This window comes from Danaus plexippus, chromosome 14, assembly GCF_018135715.1.
Source record: "Danaus plexippus chromosome 14, MEX_DaPlex, whole genome shotgun sequence".
Classification (NCBI taxonomy): Eukaryota; Metazoa; Arthropoda; class Insecta; order Lepidoptera; family Nymphalidae; genus Danaus; species Danaus plexippus.
The window spans coordinates 3,942,608-3,963,199 of NC_083546.1; the positions used below are offsets into that span (position 1 = coordinate 3,942,608).

The window sequence follows — 20,592 nt, forward strand, 5'->3', positions numbered from 1 at the left end:
TAAATTGTTTGCTTTTGCATTTTTATAGTTGAGACGTCGCAACAGATTCTGTCTATTAATAGATTGCTGGACATTTATTTTTGTTTTATGTGTTAAGTGAATTGCGAGTCTATTAATTTAGAGATTATTGTCCCTATTTCTTTCAGCAAAACATCTTCAATTAGTATTATAAAATAATGTAAGTGTTTTACGAATAGACTGATTTCGCAGATATATACTATAAAAGTTAATAGGCACTATACAATCAAAAATATCAAAGTGAGAAATATAAGAAACTACTTACATCATTCTAAAAGTTAAAACCATTACATACAGGAATACAAAAAAATAAAAGTAACAAAACAAAGTATTATAATATATACAATTTACTTTAGCTCATGTCAACGTGACAAATATTTGTATAAAAATATGAAAATAAATAACAAAGCACTGGTATTCAAAACTGATTTATTTGTGGATTGTAGCAACAGAAAAAACCTTTCCACCCTTCATACAAATAAGCACTGACAATGTGTTATATTTATATTCGTTTATCTGAGGCCACTGACGTATATATAAAAATGAAGCATATTTTTATACCAAATTTAATATTAAAAGAGATAGCTAATTTCATGAATCAACTAGAATAATATCAGCGATACAAATATAAATGTTTTCAGAGAACTATAAATATATAATGACAATATAAAATGATAAGTGTTCTTAAATTGATCCGATTAACATTGTTACATTTATTGATCGTTACATATGCGTCACCTTAGGAAAATATAATAAGTTTAAAAGCTTTTTTGGGCAGGTAATAAGTTACTGGAAACCGTCTATTTCTGGGATGCTTGTTAAATATATTAGGCGGCTATAAATATTCTATAGTAAGTTGACAACGCTTCCTTTTTTGCTTATAATGAATGATTTATGTCGACATATAAATATTATTTTCTATACGTATCTTGTTATTGACAAAGGCGTGTCTGTTCAATAATGTTATAAGAAATTTTATGATGTATTGAATTATATTAAGGGTTTTTAACATAAATATGCAATGAAATTTTAAAAAGAAAATTTATTTGTTGTATTTAAATAGATTATTGTTAAAAAATTTAACGAAAGCGATTGTGTTGGGCTCGGGCGTGGTGAAACTAATGGTATTATCAGCTTTCAACGGCTTTCCTATCTCGGCGAACGGAGCGATTAATAACGACCGTCGTTTGAAGGCCCTTATTTGTTCCCATTACTTGGAACTGAGGAGCTGCGAAAGGAACCTCACGCAAATGTATGTAACTATAATTTTGTATTCATGTTTGTAATCATGACTTTTACCATATTGTAAAGTTCACACGTGATACAATATTGTTTTATAATATCTACCTACTTACATTGTATGATTTATGTTACAATAAAACTCGTTCAACATTTACGATCTATTATATTTATTACATACAAATTGTTGGAATACTTCAGATGGAGCTTACCAAGATAATAACAATCTTTTTGCCAAAATTGTTATTTAAATATCGATTAAGTTTGGCTGGAATTATCTGACAGTTAATTTATTTGATGTCGAAGATATGCCATTTGACGGTCAAATACAATAATTTGATTGCAAGTTGTTCGTGTCCTGAAGTGTAATAGATGTTCAAAATTTACGCTTTAGAGTTTCGAATTAACAAATCTTGACAAATTTCGGGTGTGTTTGGCCTGCGGTTTCTAAATGTCTGCATTTGACGTACGTTTCTTATTCATCTGAAATGATTAGGCTCGACGAGAATATTGAAAATACAATTTATAGACGTTGGTTTATTTGGTATAGTATGGTATGGTTGGTATTTATCAGACTACACGTTAGGTCTCAAACTTCCACCTTCTCTTATAGAAATACATTTCCAATACGAAAATACATTTTGAAACATAATACCGATACTGAACTTAGAAAATTATTTTTTTTACAAACATTACAGTTTTTAAATACTTCTATTTTTAATGTTTATCGTGTAAATGGTAAATATTTAGATGATTATTTATTTTCATGAAAATTGTAAAAAAAATATGTTTAAGCACTCGTCTTAAGATATAAGTAAAAATAGTCTGACTTACGCTTAGGTTGAGCCATTGAATTCTAATTAATAAAAATCAAAGCACGTATATACAATCCTTATATTATTGGGTGTTTTGTATTACAATAATACATGTAATGTCTGATTGATGTCAATATTTTGTATAACACGAAAAAGTTTAAGAAGACTTAAGAGTCCCGTTATATTAAAAAAGATATTATATTACGTTCGAATAGAAAGTCATGAAAGCATTGATATTTTAACGCTACGATAGCCACTAGGTTATTTCTGTTATCTTACTAACAATTAATACATCTATTTTAGTAGAACTGAATTTGTACCTGTCTGAGTACAATGTGATGTAGTCTATTTATAAAGACATTTTGTTTTGCACTATCATCTCTTGTCATATGTAATATAAAAGTCAGTGAACGGAAAATATTCGTTCAGTTTAATTTACGTTCAGACTGTAAAAGATATTGGTCTTTGTATAAAGAGGATTTGAGAGAATAATTACAGAAATTAATAGTGCACTGAGATATCCCACAATGAATAATTTAACGAGCGCTCGTTAATTATGAACGAAAAAAATACCGAATGAACAAAAGTCTGAAGCGCCACAGGGCTACATATATACAGGGATTTTTTTTGTAGACATTTATTATTATAACTTTTATCTCTTTTAAGGTGTAATGTATGTATTTTTTTAATATAAAATGTACACTTTATTATATTATAAATATTATTGTCTTGAAATAGTTCAGATAATAAACATTTTTATAGAAATGCACTTTAATTAAACAATTTTCGAAGGTATTGAATAATTGTAACGCAAAAGTGGTTATTGTAGTTGTTGTAGGCGTGACATATTTTTAAAATATTGATATTATTTTGTTTTTTTTCCTGATTCCATTGCTTTTTCTATAAGTCAATGCAAATACAAAATTTTATTTATTTATAGAATCATAAATTTTGTCAACGAAAGTGGAAGTAGTGTTTTTAAAGTGATAAATACTTCACAAAGACAAAAGTATTTTTTTTATAATGTGTAATACCAAAAAGCAATATTTGCAAATATATATTTCATTATAATTATTTAAAAGTATTAATATAGGATACATCCTCAGTAGTTTTTTAACTGATTTCTGAATAAAGTTAATTCAATTTAAATAAATTACTTCTGGGAAATCTACGCCTCCCAACAATTAGTAATAAAATTAATGTGTGTTTCGCATGAATTATATTTTATTTCAAAATTCATTTCCAAGCATAAATGAATACGTTTAGAGAAAATAAACTGATACTATAGATTTTATTAAAATGTTAATTATTGTTCGTATAACGACTAAGAAACCTCTACATAGTTAATTTACAGTTTCTTTGAATCTTAAAACGTACTTATCCATGTATTTTATACGCTTAAATGTATTTAAAAACCTGCCATAATCACGTTCCTCAACCATGAGGACACGACGATAGAGAGACATAAAAAAATCTATGATAAAACATATTGCATGAATAACCTCACGTTCGTATTCTTAAGCTAAAATGATGATAGAGGATCATACCATGAGAGCTCACAAACGGAAATAATTTATAGTAGAAGAGCATATAAAAATACAACCTACTTAAGAAACATCAATTGGAAATCGAAACTTATTCTGGACCGTTTAATAGTTCTTAAACCTACACCGTTCTGTTGAAGCTGCAACGCAATAAAAATGCTATGTGTATAATTTGAAAGGTTACATTTAATGAATGAATGTAGTAGTTTGTTCCAGATTTAGGCATTGAATAGCAAGACTTCGATTGTCATTGCTTCATTAAAGTCAGCCATCGGCTACATGCATACGTATGCGTCATGAATCGTGATTACCTTCGCTTAGGTATTAGGATAGACGTTACTAGTACCAGATCTGTTATTAAGTCAATTCTGATTGCCCAATTATTGATTCTCTTAGATAAAATTTTGCCAACTATAACATTACATAAAGTGTATTATTGTGGATATAATTTTATAAAGTACTAAAACTCAATTTAGGTGCTGTTTAAACCATTACATTTTAATTCCATTAGAAACAAATAGTATAATAGCCATATTGACGACTTTTTTATTGTGTTAAAGTACTTAGACAGACATGAGAGCTATTAACTTCTAATATACTTTAATAGAAACAAGTGAAATTTTGGGTCAATGAAGGCAGCCTTTATTGAGAAATAGTTTGTTAATCCATTTCCATTGAATGATAATTTAACACTTGACTTCACTGGTATTCGGAATGAAACGATAAATGGCCTTTTAGTTGCTAAGTGCAATGCGATATCGGAACTGAACCGTTAATCTATGCTACATCATTATTCAAACTACAAATTTGAACCGATCTTGTTTATAATTAACGATAGTTCTGTCTTACAATTAGAAATTGCTAGAAGATTTTAGTGTAATTATTGAAAGTTTATATTTATTTTGATAACTTTATAATAACTAATTAAAAAGGTCTGTAACTAATTGAAGGTTATACATAAAACTCAAATATCTTTATCTTGTTTAAGGAGAATCCATCGTTACATGATTTTTACTGGAACTTTTATTTCATATAATGTCATTATATTAACTTACCAATTTGTGGAACGTCATAGGGGCGGCCGGATCGCGAAGCTCGTAGCATCATTTGGCTGGCCAGTTCCGCGGGGATGTGTAGCGCACGTTTATTATTGCGCATCCTGCGTCGATCCTTATGCATCTCATGCTGTGACGTATAAGTTTCTGTTTCGGTGCCAGAGTCCGGTTCGAAGATTTCTTGGAGTGGTCGTGATCGGATCTGTAGTTCACGTCCAGCGCGCCACTCGGTGGGAAAGCGTCGCGGCGCTGATTCTGCAGCGGTGCGTAGCGCCAGCGCCGCTAGCACAGTAACACAGCACACTCGCATGCCTAACACCGCTCGCGCCAACACACGCATCTTCTACTAAGTACTCGCCACCACGACACCCACGGGCTGGGTGCCCGACCACATTATTTAAACCACGACCGAATTGAACTTATCCTTCTGTGTTTTGAGTCACTCCGCTTCAGTGATACGATACCTTCTAATGTTTAATTATTATCTTCACAGTCTGAAACAAAAACGGAATAGCTTAAGATATGTCAGCATCGAAACATAAAAATCTATGTGAGCTAATTCGCTCTCCTAAAGCCTTCTTTCACGGGCAGTTCATATTAAATTTTCTACGAAAGTAGAACATTCTCAACTATACTGTATATTATTGTTACTCAAAACTTTTCAATGAAATATATTTATTACATATTTGTAGCACAAAATCTTTTTCATTTCATTTAACAGAAAGCAGGAACTTTCAAAGTATTTTGATATATTACTTTTAATGTGAGAAGTGTTCGTGGAGATATATGGTTTTGTAATTCTTTATATTATTGTTCTTTTTCTAGCTATATCTACAATTATTCTCTTAATTTTAATGTTATAACATTCAAATGATAAAAACATATTTGCCAGCTAGAGTTATATTGTCAATCAGAAAATGCCTAATAAAGGTAAATATTTATATTGCTATTTTTTTTCTATTTACACTTAAAATTTTCACATTTAACAGAATCTGCTAAATGTGAAAAAGAACCGTAATCAACAGATATACATATATAAGGTAAAATAGTCTCAAGACTTTTATAATAAAAAATATGAATGAGCCCGAAGTCTCAGGATTTGTAACTACATTCCACGCTTATATTCAGTATAAAATTTGGCCCTAATCTTATTTATTTCTTAAATAAACTGAGCCCAAAACATAAAACAGTCCATAACTTTGTCACGGCCTTTGACGTCAGTCTTTTACTAACCCATTTATGCAAGAAACTCCAACATTTTTACAATAAAATAAGTTGAATTGCTTCGAAAACTTTATCAGACCAATTAAAGAGCTGAAAGTCTTATAAAAGCTAAAATTAAATGTATATTAAAAATATATAACTTATTTATTTTAATGAAATCGTCTTTCACTGTAGACGTTTTCTTTGTCACTGCGTGTTGCGCAATTAGGGCCGTGGAAATCTTGAATGCTGATTGGGCTACATCCATCCATTCATCAACTTAAATAAATGTTCTCAGAAGAGAGTGAATGATTTGATAATTAAAATTTGTGTCATATTTGTTATTTACATTTCATTATAAGAGCTAACATCTTAAACGAAGAAGTTTTAAGAATAAAATATAATAAATATCGACATTAATAATTAGTAACTTCAAACAATATTTCGACTTACTTACATTTGATTCCGGATTATAACCGTATCAAAAACTATATTCACTATACAAATTTCCTTAAACGATCATTTATCACTTAGTAAAACTAATAAAAAAACACACATGGGAAGGCAATTTATATAAATTAGAAAAGCTTAAAAAAATCAATTTGAATAAAACCTTCGTGTGTGTGTTCTATCCTTGTAACACGGTACTTGTTTAGTGCAAGTGTATATAGATATATTGAGCTGGTTCGATGCTACAGATAGTAATTGCCCTTAGTACGTTCCAAGTGATATATCTTCTACGTGTGAGGGTAACTTCACGTCTCGTAAACTTCTCCATTAGGCTTACAAAATCACTTTTCTACACCGTCGCAAACGACCTTTCATATATATTTTAATTATAAGTTACACATTTTATTATTGCTGTACTTGGGAACTCGATAAATTACAATTTAACTTTAAGTTCAAAATAAGTGCTACAACTTTTTTTATATAAAATATCTCATTGAAACTACAATTAAAGGATTATGATTATATTGTAAAATATACAACAAAAATAGTTAAATTACTTCTTGGTAATATCATATCCAATAATGTTATGATACTCTTACAATACCGGAAACTTAAGGGCCAAAACCTGTAGCGTGCTATCGGCAAGGTTATATTTATAATCGGGTGGAGTGGTGGACTGCTGACGTCATCAGGCGGGTGGGCGAAGGCGGCGCGCCTTCCGCCGTTCCGATACGCACTTGTAAATTCGCACCTCCATCAATGGAGAAATTAAATTATACCCAAAACGACTCTCAATGTAAGCCTCTGAAACTTTAAATATCTGTGCACAGATTCTATGTCCCGCTAACAATGTATTGAACTGCCGCCATAGCATTGGTTCTAAATATAACGTATTGTAAGTTACGTCACACTCGTACTACAAAAGACCTTGAATGTCATAATCACTATAATTTTAGAAAATTTTACTGTGATGGTATGACATTTTATATTTGGAATACAATTTCACATAGTAAATAATATCATTATCATTTCGACATGTTTTATTTCATGATTCTTATGGGCAGTGTGAAATAAAACATAATCTGAGATCATTACCGCAGTATATAAATTTCTATTTCAGTTCCGAGCATAAACACCGAATGAGTATTGTTCCCTTAGTTCTTTTCGCACGATAAATTCCAGCGGAAGCATATTTATTGGAAACTTTGAATATAAATTTTTATTCGGGAATTGTGTGGATACGATATCAAAGTAGCTTTAATGTTTACATCGTCTAACTTACACGAAATAACATATATAAATTATTTATTCTCAAATAATTAATTTAATTACATTTTTAATATAATAAAGAAATCGTAATGGTTTCTTACTTTGATATTTAATCATTCTATCAATGTTTATGGTTGCACACTAACAACAACTCAGTTATCCGAAACAAGATATAAGTAATCGATCGCTCTATCGTAAACCACTGCGTGTGGTCAGGGGTGTGTTCGTGCACAAAACTAAACCAACGACGCGTAATGTACGCGTTACGTGTCCCTCATACTCACTTGATGATAACTTTAATTAAAATACACCTAACACGCAACCCTATCTTTAACAAACCAACCGAAAGGCTAATGTGCATTATCGTATATTTTATCTTAATTTACTTCGACAAATGATAATAAAGAATAATACGACAATAATTAAGTTCTATAGTACTAATATATAAAGTTAATAATGCTTTTAAGAAATTCACTTGAATAAAAGAGTTGAAGTAGGAAATTGAATTTCGATTATTTAAAAATGTTTAGATTGCCATAGGAGTATATTTGAATTCGGAATTAAAAATAAAGCAATGGGTTCAAAATGAGAAAAAATTTAGTATCATAAAAGTAAAAAAAATGTTAAATATGTATAAATTTAATATTTATGTATAATAACAGTTCACTGTATACTTCGAAGGATATATATCAGAACAATATGTCTCCTAGTTGCAAATTTAAATGATGTGACGATGCCAGCAACTTATTCGCCTTGAAACCCACTTGGCTCTTTTCTCTTTTAAGTCAAAAATTTGTAAGCAAACGACGTCTTAGGACTTCATTTTTACAAAAGATGAAATGATGAAAGAAATGTAACTCAGCACAACCTGTTTATATAATAATTTCATACATTTTACCTTTTAAATACATTTATCTAACCAACATGAATTTGAAACACATTTTTAATGTTTTTAAATAAAGTTAGTTATAATTATCGTTATTTCAAAATATTCTAAAACGTTAAGGATTCAAAGAATTAGCGTTATATAAAAGTATTTTTATAGTACCAATGACCAAAAAACCTTAAAAATTTTAAGACGTTACATCAAAGCGAAGAGTCGTAGTACAGTAAGTAGAACCTTTTTAAAAATGATTCAAAATTACATTTTGTGGGTCCATTAAAACAAGGTGTAAAGCATTATTGAATATACTTAAATATGCTTGGAAATTGTCGAAGTCTTTCCAGACAGGGTGCCGTCGGTCGCGGAGTAGACATTGTGCCGCTAACCTAATTGGCGCCATTTCTTCAGATAATGCTAATTTTATGAGATACTTTTTGAAGTTTTAAGCTAGGTAAGCTTACTTCCACATTCATTATGCAATAAATATATGAGTCGATAATTTAACGTGTTATGAGTATTATAATATGTTTGTAGAAAAAAATATTATTTTATGCTAAATAATATAATCGAAAAACAAATATGTGCCAGTTGACTTGCGATCTGGCGGTTTGGTACTCAGGCACAGAATATTCATATATTTTTTTAAAATTTAGTCTTCAGTCCAATTCTGTCCAATTTAGTCCAAATTTAGTCTTCAGTCCAAGTCATTTAAGAAGACTTTATTAAAAATTTGCAAAATTTTGCAATGAACTTTTTTAAGCACAACCTGATATGGATTTTTTGTACCTATTATTTGTATTCCAAAAATTATTGCTCTTCATTTTATTGAATCTCAATAAAAAATATGATTATAATTTAGAAAGATAATAAAAACAAATTAATAAAACTAAATTATTATAATCTCACCTAAAACAATATTTATTAAATATAAGAGACGTCTCTTAAATATTTTAGTTCAGTAAAGACGTCATAAGAAAACAGTAGGTACATTCGTAATGATATAAAATTCCATTGAAAAATTGCTATTGTTAAAGGCGCACGACTTGTTACATCTTTTCATTGTGTTGTAATTTGGTATTTTGATTAAAAGAGCATAGTTGTACGAAAAATATATTTAACTACCATCCATAAATGGCTACTCCGTCGAGATACCAGTAAACTTTAGATTAATTTAAACTAGACTAACTTTGAGTGCGAACTTTCTCTTGGGTATTCATATTGATATAATATTATTTACTGTACGAGAAGTTATATTGATTAGAACAGTCACAGCCGAACTATGACACCCCATTTAATTTGATAAAACTATTTCAAAATCACAGTGCACTTCAACCGCAGACGTTTTATGAACAATCAATAAATTATAGAGATTTTTTTGGTTTCAATTATTTATATATTACATTGGTGTCAAAGCTACTCTTAAGAGTACAGAAAATTATTGTTTTAGCATCTTGTTTTTTTGTAATCGTTTAAAATACTAGGCATTTAAACTTATAATATGTTAAGGAAGAAATATTGTATTTTTTTTCTACTTAACTCGATATCAGATTTTCGTAGAGGGCAGTTGCAAAATGAAGTGTGGCACGGTTACGATGATATTTCAATTTAAATTTCTGCTTATACAACTGGAAGCATATTAATGTTGAGTTGAAATAGAGCTACAATTTAAAATCTTTTCCAATAACTACAAACGAATGTCCTTTCCCTTCCCTCGACTCTGCAGACCCTCGTAAGTTACCTCTACAGGTAGTGAGCATGACCGCGCGCTCACCGTCAAATCCGCTCGCCTGTTTGCGTAGTTTAAAAACCACAAATCAAGCGAAACTGTTCTCGGATTATCGCTTTCAAGCGACTTCACAACATATATACTAGTATTTTATATATTAATATGTTTTTTTTTATGAAAAAATATTGCTTGCTAATAATTATACATTGTATAATTTATACATAATATATTTATATACATACAATACATACCACTAACATTTTATACTCGTGTGGATGTCTTAAGAACTACTAACCTTTTTTTCTAACAGTTGACTATGCCAAAATTACGCTAGCCTTAACCTATAAAACTTGTTTAAGAATTATTTTATTCTTTGGGTTGATAATTTGGCAAAATAGTCAATAAGGATCCAAGAGCAAAGTTAATTTTTATTATAGTAAGAACACTTTGTGTATATTTAAGCCTTATAGCAATTTATTTATGAAATTCATCTGAGTAATGTGCGCTTGTGGGTGAGGATTTCATACTTATTTCATATTCAATTCTCGGTGGAATAAACATTGTCTAATAGAGAAAAAATATATGGCATTATCTCGTAAAGAATAAACTCATTTCATTAATTTGACGATTTTCACCTGTCCTTGGAGACTAAAAGGCCCAAATAAATTATAACCCAAGGTGGGCGTATACACAAAGAACACATGCACAAGCAACACATTTTATCTTACAGTCACATAAAGACGAGAATCAAGATATATTTACAACGTAACATAGCACACGTTACGAGCGACGGGGGCTTACGAATGACTTAAGGATTATAACAAAACAAAATATTTTATATCGTTGTACAAATATGGAATTATTGTATCACACATAAGGTTTTTATTCTGAAAAACAACTCTCTTTTCTTTTAATCTTGGTAGTCAATAAATGTTAAAGATATTATATAAATCTTCTCTTCACAAAGTGATATTTAAGGTTTAAATTTTTATAGAAGTGATCATAAACCACTACCAGAGAAAACTGAATAGAGTTTCAGAAGAATTAAATGTTTTTTTAACCTGCGAGACCTATTTCTATTGACAATACCTGTTTTAAAATATGTTGCCGTGTTATAAATAAATATCATTGATTTACTCGTCAACAACAGAGTATGTTTCATAGGTATATTTCCGACAAAGCATAACGTAGTAGAGCTATGTCATTGTTATCCGAATCTAAATTGAAAATTTGATTTCAATAATTTTTATATCTGTGGAGGCAAGCGTTTAGCGCGCGTTAGAGAGGGGACCCTTAAATCTACGCCTGGATAGCCAGTCCCAGGTACTGTTAAAGCTCCTCTCCCTGCAACGCGATGGACCCGGCACCCGCACAGTGGACTCAATCCATGGACTGTTGAGAAGTTTCGTCTCTTATAAACTTAAAATGAATGATACGATACGGCACGACATAAGACGGCAAAATAAAAAAATAAATTGATTTATCCAATTTCCTATTAATACTAATACAACATTTTTAGTTTTGTATTCATAAATCTGTTATTGAGTACTTAATGAATAATTAATTAATTTTATTTATATCATAACGAAATGAAACAGTTCGTTGGCATTTTGCTATCTATACAATATTAAACTTCGCCTAATATAACACTAACACATTTCTTGTTTCCTCAAACTGTTTGCTATTGAAACACACGAACACGCTTTAGTTAGTATAACAATTAGTTCATGAATATTATCTGCAATCTTATGTAGATGTTATGGCTTAAGAAATTCATTTTGAAGGTAAACTTACAAGATTAATTCCAGTACAACGTTTTGTTACTCCCTTGCACGAGTATCTTGTTAACCGTAATTACATTCTCAGTTGATCTTTCAATTATTTAATACAGAAACGTTTTGCATTTGAAATGTAAATCTTGAATGTGACCTCTGACCATAACTAGTATAGCCTACGCCACCGAGGAACTAAAATAACCTTCTGCTACATTTTTTAATGTTAAGATGAAGTAAGTTGTTCATCTTGTAATTTTAATTTAATTTTAATTATCAAGAGAAGAGAGACTCGATTTCGAAATTAATTAAATCTAGATTTTGTATATTTTTTTTATATTAAAACTAGTTGATTTTATAGTAATTTATTTGTATGATAAACTCAGTATGGCTAATGCCGAAATAAAAAATTGAAAATAGCTATTTAAAAACCCGAAATTTCTTGTATTCCTTGCCATTTTTTACGAGGGTATAAACCCAATATAATTAGAAGTTTGATAACAGCTTACGAAGGGAAAAACCGGATAATTCTTGAGTATCAAGTTAACTCCTGATTTTTACTGAAGAGTAATTAAGACAATAACATAATATTTTATATGTTTTATAATTATTAATTTTGATGTTTTTAAGCAGAATTCATATTTTTGTTTAACTATATATGAGAAGCAATCTAAAATCCCAGAAGATATTTGCGGCGGCGTCCAAACCAGATGTATTTTTATATTCGCGAATTTTAAAGAGCGTTGTGTTAATAGAGCTCACGGTTCCTTGGGAAACCAACATCCCCAAAGACCATGCCATCAAGGTCAACAAGTATTACGAGTTCACTAACGAACTCACGAAGAATAGGTTCGTTGTAAATTTGTACGCGGTAGAAGTAGGAGCGAGAGGTATAAATGAATGTTTCAAATGGAAATCTATTTTCTGCGATTTACTCTCATTGTTGTGGGTTGGTCTATTTCATTTAAAAAAATATTTATATTAAACAGACAGTCTCGGTACATAAAAATTCGCTATGTAAGCCAAATTCGTTATTTAATTTAATTATAAAATGATTTTTATAACCCATAATAAAATTTAAAGGCTCTAGAAGAAGTTAAAAGATTTCAAATTTGTAATATAAGTCAGATTCAACAAAAAAAATATTTTAGACCTGTTATTTTTTGTGTTAAATCTATTATTGAAAAGAAAAACACTTTTGTACCATTTTATAGAAGTGTCGTGAAAAAGGTATTACAATCCTCTTTTTGGGCATTTTTCAATTTAATCTTAAAAAAATCTTGTAACGCTTTAATTCGCGTCGTAGGTGTTGTATAAACATGAACTTCAATTAAAAATATATAATGAAAGAATTTTTTTTATCCTTATTTTTCCATATACGTATATAATTTTTAACAATTTTTTTATAAACAAACACCATATATATACGCATGTATATAAATATGCTCGCATATATTAGCGAAAGCAATAATATGTTAATGTAAACGTTATCAAGAAACCTGTGAGTAGTTTTAGAGTATTAGTCCTTTCAACTTTGCGGAGAACTGTTTGGAGTAATTTCTTGAAGACGTATAATTGTTATCAAATCTCCCTTCTGAGTTGTATAACGGTTGTTTTGTATTTACTCTGTGGTTTCTGACGCGGAAAGCTTGTAAGTACAAGCAATACTATTATACAGGGTAATTTGTGACAAGTAAATAAATACGGAATATTCATGTTTAACTATTAACTCATAGTTTACACAACTGATGTTAAAGAAAAACCCTGTGCTTAAAACCTTTCTGCTCGCTGATGATTAATTCTCTAAATATAATCATATATTATGTAATAATTGATTATAATATATTGAAATACATATTTATTTCGTCATTTCCGTGTGATTTTTGTGATTGGTTCTAATTGATAATATTATAAATAAAATATGATGTTATCATGAGTGACTTCTCGGCACTAAAATTATATACTTTTACGATCTTTTAACTTACGAGATTTTTCCCACACGGTTATAACAGTTCAATTTAGTTTTAGTTCTCGTGATGAGAAATTTCATATTTAGTTCAAAATTCAAGAGAGAAATGAAAAAAACAAAGTATGGAAATGGTAGAGCATGTTGAATTTTATATACATATTTATATAAATAGCAACTTTGTATACATTAAATATACATTCGTATTAATTTATTAATTACTTCTTTACGTCTCAATATTATACCAAGGAGAAAAGGTATTGTACAGTTAAGTAGGCAACAATAACATGTATTTTATAATAACCTTTTGTTAGAAGGTCAAAGTTAAAGAAGAATACTTGTTTGACAATATATAATTGTTTAAAAAATGCCATATAAATTTACTTAAAATAAGTTGTCGTTTTCTTTATATATTTTTTTTTGTTAACTTTTCTTTTCTTCTACATTGTTGTTACGAAGAAAAGGTTGAACAGTTGATTGTTCAAATAATACACTTAATTCTTTAAAAAAATTATATTCAAAATTTAATGAAAGGGATAAAAATTAAAAGTAAATGCTTTTCCCTTGACTTTGTATGTATTGTTTTGATAACAAATTAAAAATGTAATATTTTGCAGTTATATATATATATGGAAAGAATTCAATTTTAATCACCTTAATGGTGATAAGAATATTTGGAAGTATTTTATATGGTTTCCTGCATAGCGGACTGCAAGCGGTAGGCAGGTTACCTATAACCTGTACCTAATGTCACGTCCAAAAGTTCTTGAGACATCCACAGGGAGAAAATGACAGATGGACTAAGAAGAAAGGAGTCTTAAAGCATAAAAGAGAAATATTGTATTGCTGTTGTTAAAGTTTGTTGGAAATTGTGTTGGGGTATTTTTTCTATATTATATGAAGTTGCGAATTTGTTTACTTAAAGTTAAAGCAGCCCAATTTGATAAGAGAGAACAAAAGATAAAACATTAAATTGAACAGAAAAGCATTCTTTTATTCCTTTATAGACAAATCTTTAAAGTAAATCGACAGAAAATAGACATTGTTTTTGTTAGTTCTATCAAAATGTTTCCGATAATAAGATTGTTCAGTAATGAAATATAAATAAAATAATGTCTCCTCAAGAAGTGAACATAGCTCTCTAGACTGAGTTCTTACCTTTATGAAATGTAATTTGTATTTAAGATAAAATACAAATACGAGATTTTTGCCACCAATTTAACAAGAATCCGTTCGTATAATCTCTTTTTAAAATAAGTTCTATTGTTACAAGTGTCTTTATAAATACATAACTATAATAGTAGTATACGTGTGCATCGGATAAAGAATCTATGAATACAGGACCATAAAGCTTTATTATGAAGTTTCTCCTCGTATCAATTGGTAAAGTAATTTTTTTTTTTCATATTTATATATATGGACAACATGTTTTGATATATAATTGAAATAGTATAATTAAGTTACAACGTAGCATGTTTTATAATGACTCGTACCTTAAATTTCTTTAAATACTTAATATCTAATATAGTTAATGTCTATAATAAAATTACGAACAGCTAAATATGTTATCTATTAATGAGTTAAAAGATTCTGTCAATATTATTGAAAGGTCGTGTAGTAGTACTGTTTAGTTATATGTCGGAGGTCGTGGAGGAGAATAAATAGAAATAGGTTCCTGGTAAACTTTCTTGCAGTTTTATAAAATTTATTATCACCTCTGTATCGAAGCAAACAAAAGAAATGTTATAATTTTATTAAATTTCTTAATATAAAATACGTTTGTATGTAATGTATTTATGAATGTTCATTTTTACTGATGGTTTGTTAACTTGATATACTCCTGTGTCATAACTCATTCATTGGTACGTAATGGCGAAATATAGAATTATCCTTATATCCTACTAAACTGTATGTGACGTAATAGCAATTTTTCTATATATAACGACTAACAATACCTAACTGTAAAATTACCATATAAATAAATACTATGCATTTAAAATGTTCTGAATCGTTTTTTTTAATTCAGAAAAAACAATTACCGTAAGGTTAATCTGATACAAAGAAACTGCTGTTCTCTTTGCGAGTTCGAATTAATCAAAAACCATTTACAACATAATTACTGAATGAAACTGAAACTGAATTCCATTATCGAAACGGAGAACTTATAATAAACATTTTGTAAGAGATAAAAGAGAGATATATAATAAAAATGATTATATAAGTGTTATATTTTAATTAACCTTCATTTGATATGGAATAATTGAATATCATCCAATTACACAAAATAATACGAGTACATTATAAATAAAATAACTCAGCCCCACTAGTTTTTCGGTCATTAAATAAAATATGTATGTTGAAAGTTCAGGTCCGCCTGCAATATATTTTGACAAACAAACTTCTTGATGAGTTTTATATTACATTTTAATAGAGGTATTAGAATTATCTTAATAGCTTCATCATAAAAATGAGAAAGAAAAATTGAAGAGAAAATCTTAACGGACAGAAACTTATGAATCCATGACTTATATGTTTTACTGATGTGTTACTGATATCAAATAAAACTAAGTACAAATTAATCTTTACTATGCTATAGTTTATTCTTTTTTATTTTAGAAAAAATATCAGCTAAAATAAATATAAAGGTTCCAAGTCCAAACATAGAAAGGGTTTGAATTTCAAGACTCGTGTTTGTATTTGAAGCGGTTTCGGTGATAGTTTCTAGCTAGTGACTCCTGAAATTTGACGTCAGTAAGTATTGTCTAGTCTAGTTTTAAATAAGGCTATAAATTCCAAAAAGGTCCGTTATAATTTCAATTTTAATAACATAAAGACTTTCTTCCACCGCCCCACGCCCTGGCAATTGTACTAACTTCAATTATATTCTAATGAACCTTTAAAAGTTCAAAGTTAAAGAAAAGGAGTAATTGATACGGTTGTTAGCTGAAAACTTTAAATACACTTACCCAATATAGATTAGAACGATTCTCTCATTAATATTCTAGCATATATAGTTCATGGTGAACGCTTAAAGGTAATGTTTAAATTCATTACTTATTTTGATCTAAATAAGATTACAATATTAGTTATGTTGAAGGTACAATTGTGAAAAATTGCAATTTTAAATGAAAATTAAAAATGATCTTTGTGTACAGTTATTATCACTTCATCCCTTTCAATACTCTTGTATATAATTTGAATCCAGACGTCTAAAGATGAGACCCCGCTTGTCTAACTTATTCTTTATACACAAGTTCTTTCACACCTCGCTGGCGTTTTTTTTAACTGATATTGATTTCAATGAGTTGTGGTATTTTTATTTGGTCCGGTTATTTAAAACAAGTCTGTTAGTTCCTATACGAATGCGTTTTAATTTCGGCTGGAGAGTATTAATATCAAATTCTTTTCTAGATACCGGATATTATATTATAAATATTCGCTATTTATCAAATCATAACACGATATGTTCTAAATTAGTCTTTTATATTCTAGAAATTTTAAAATTTATGAATGTCATATTGTTGTTAATAGAATATACATATATAAATTAATCTTCATATGAACTTATATTTTTTGTGTGTAAAAACCTTTATCAATATTTTCATGTTTTCACCTCATGGACGACAATTTATTTCTGGAAACAGCGTTGATACTTATATAGAATAAAATACATACTAAATTATAATAATGATAGGACATGAGTAATCAAATATACATTTAGGGTAGTTCCGTTTTTGTTTCATTGGACTGGCATACAACCGTGAGATCACAACGTCACAGTTTGGAAAAATATATTTTACTTGTCATGTCATTGTATTTCAAATTATTACTTATAAGTTCTGAAAAATTCAAGGTTCAACGCATTGACTCATGTCTAGTTGGAACTTATGCCTTAATATTTAATCATTTATATGTGACTAAAACAAATTTCTATCGAAAAAATTCCATGAATCAGCAAGCGATTTGTATAGTCACATGCTTTATTCATGTGTATTTCGTTTCGCGTCTGGACCTATTTTACCAGATTATTGTTATGTAAAGTGATTTGCTACACAATGGAGCCTACATTACATAGAGAGATAGAAACGTCTCGTACTTTCATTGAAAACGTTGATCATTAATCATTTGTTATAAAATTTTAAACAATTGTTTGATAATATTCAGATGAATTATTCCATCTTTCAAAGCTGACATGTTGATAAGGGTACGAGGTACTATTAGCATTACTAGTTTAAAGTTTTCCTATTTGTTAATTTCGTTAGATTATATTTTATACTATAATTTATTAGATTTTAAAAAAAATCCTTCATTTGTATTGAACAGAAGTTGTTGGTTGTGTTTGTTTTATAATGTTTTATCTTTAATAAATAAAAAATTGTAGACAAAAGTGAAAAGACAGGATAAAAAATGTACATAGTTATCTAGATTTTTTTTAAAGTATGAAATTGTTTGGGTTTCATTTAAGTCGTTTGCCAACTGTTTGCTGCCAACGATGAACTTTCCCGTTCATTGTTATGAAATATTTTTACAAACCATTCAATTTGGAGCATGTTTCTTACGTTCAATCAATACGACTATAAACTCTTAGATCTTAATAGTGTAAAGAAATTATGTTTCTGTTTAAATACGTGTAACTCTGTTTGTCAATCTTAAGTTGATTCTAAATAGGCTCCTTAAAAAACACTAAATCAAAATTTACGTCGGTGGGTATAAAAATTATAATTTAATATATATTTTTTTCAAATGTCTTAATCACAATCACCAATTAATAAACGATTTCTTTTTAACCACTTTTAATCCAAAATTTCACAATACATAAAGGCAAGGACAAAACTACCAAGAAGTAAGCTGTGCTTTATTAGAAAATTCAAAGTAATAGTAAGTAAATTGAATTAGTTATAAAATATATTTTCCACTGCAAATACACGAAGAGCAAGTCGCATTCTGCCTCATAAACCCATCCGACCGCATACTTCCGTCGCACTCATTACTTCTTTATTACTCCGGTTCATAAGGTTTAGTTAAAATAATGCATGGAATTTCAAAGCAAAAGTGTTTTTTTGTTGTCACGTCTAATGCAAGCTTCAATCTTCTATTCAATGAGTCGTTTGAAATGAAAAATTTTGCTACGAGATTTCAACAGCTGAATTTTAATAAAATTCTTGCAATTATCATTTGTTGTTAACATTTCAATCAAATGCCTTGAATTATCGTTATCCGGATTTATTTCGTTATATCTATGAAACGATTTTATTTTTATTTGGTAAGTAATCAATAAATTAACATTTAATTCATAGGTCTGTGGTTATCGGTTATAAATATTTCTGTGCTAAAACAATAACCAGTTTCAGGAGATTGAGAAGAAGTTACGTCACAAGGGTTACGTTCCCAACTTCAAAATCAGAATAAAGATTGAATTTATTTTAATGAAAAATCTTTTATGCTAAGGTTAACAATCCTCTTCTTATAATCAAAATTATTGCTGGCTTTGGTTTTTACAAACTAGCTTATTTTTATTTGAAAAGTTTAAAATTTTTAGAAGATTTTATTTATAAAGCCCATAACTTCTAAAATCAAATGATATTTTTAATTAATACACATTAATAAGTTTAAAGAGATTAGAATACAATGGAAAGTCATTCAATTTTCTAATAATTATCCTAGGTTGTATAAAGAATTGCAAAACAAAATAATGATTTAAAAATAATCACATGACACGCCAGGAAAAAAAAATAAACCATTTTCACAATCATTTATTAAAAAAAAACTTTAATTAACATAGTTGGCAAATAATAAGCATAGCAAGCTGAAACACGCTACCGAAAAGCAAATAGGCATGAAAGAAGCATATATTTAAAAATTAATGAGGCGTTGACGAGAATACATACGTGTGATACGCGCGGCGATGTGCGTACACTGTGGTGTGGACACTGTGTTCGGAAGGGCACCGTGCGTTTTGTTATGCCGGCGGTGCAGCGCGGTGAGGCTGAGTTAGGGCGGCTGAGCGGTGACCGGAACGTGCGTTTCGCGCAACGGCGGGCTGATACTGGAACAGGCGGCAGGCGCTAGGCGGCAGCGCGCACGGCGCAATCCGCCCACGGCTGGGTCACGCCATTCAACCCTCACCAAATAATATCAAAATGAATATTTCTCTGCGTATTCCAATTACACTCTTAAGTACACCGACTTACTATTTTTGGGAAATTTTAAGATTCTTAACATTTATTACACGATTTTGTTCTTATTATTGATTCTATAAAAATAACAGTGTCGTAATTTGCTGATACAGTATTTTCAGTTGTTTTCTCACGGTTGTAATTTTATTTGATTTCTAGAATATATGCAATATATAATAATATTAGAAATGGCGAAAATCCCAATAAAAATATATAGTAAAGTATTTTATACCAAGTGTTTTTTTTTTATACATTTCATTCACTTTCTTACTCTGTGGCTTTTGTGTCGAAAGGTGATATAAAAATTACATTTTGAATTTTGAAAACTGATAAAAAGTCGCAGAAATTTGTTCAACCTTTATGAGAATATTTTATTTTTAACATACAAGGATGGATCATTCAAATATTTTTTCAATACCCGTAAATGTTTTTGAAAACAATTTTAAATCTATATAAACTACTAATTGCATTAACTC

General features: G+C 29.3%; 1 protein-coding gene across 1 annotated transcript in view; it reads right to left on the reverse strand.

The window, feature by feature from the left end:
* Positions 1–19,969, reverse strand: part of LOC116769724 (uncharacterized) — a 52,251-nt gene extending 32,282 nt beyond the window's left edge. The window contains exons 1-2 of the mRNA XM_032660909.2: positions 19,829–19,969; positions 4,672–5,165 (exon numbers count right to left, since the gene is read on the reverse strand). Of these exons, the coding sequence (XP_032516800.1) occupies positions 4,672–5,011 (340 nt within the window). The 5' untranslated portion in view covers positions 5,012–5,165; positions 19,829–19,969. The remainder of the gene's footprint in view (positions 1–4,671; positions 5,166–19,828) is intronic.
* Between the last annotated feature and the right edge of the window lie 623 nt (positions 19,970–20,592).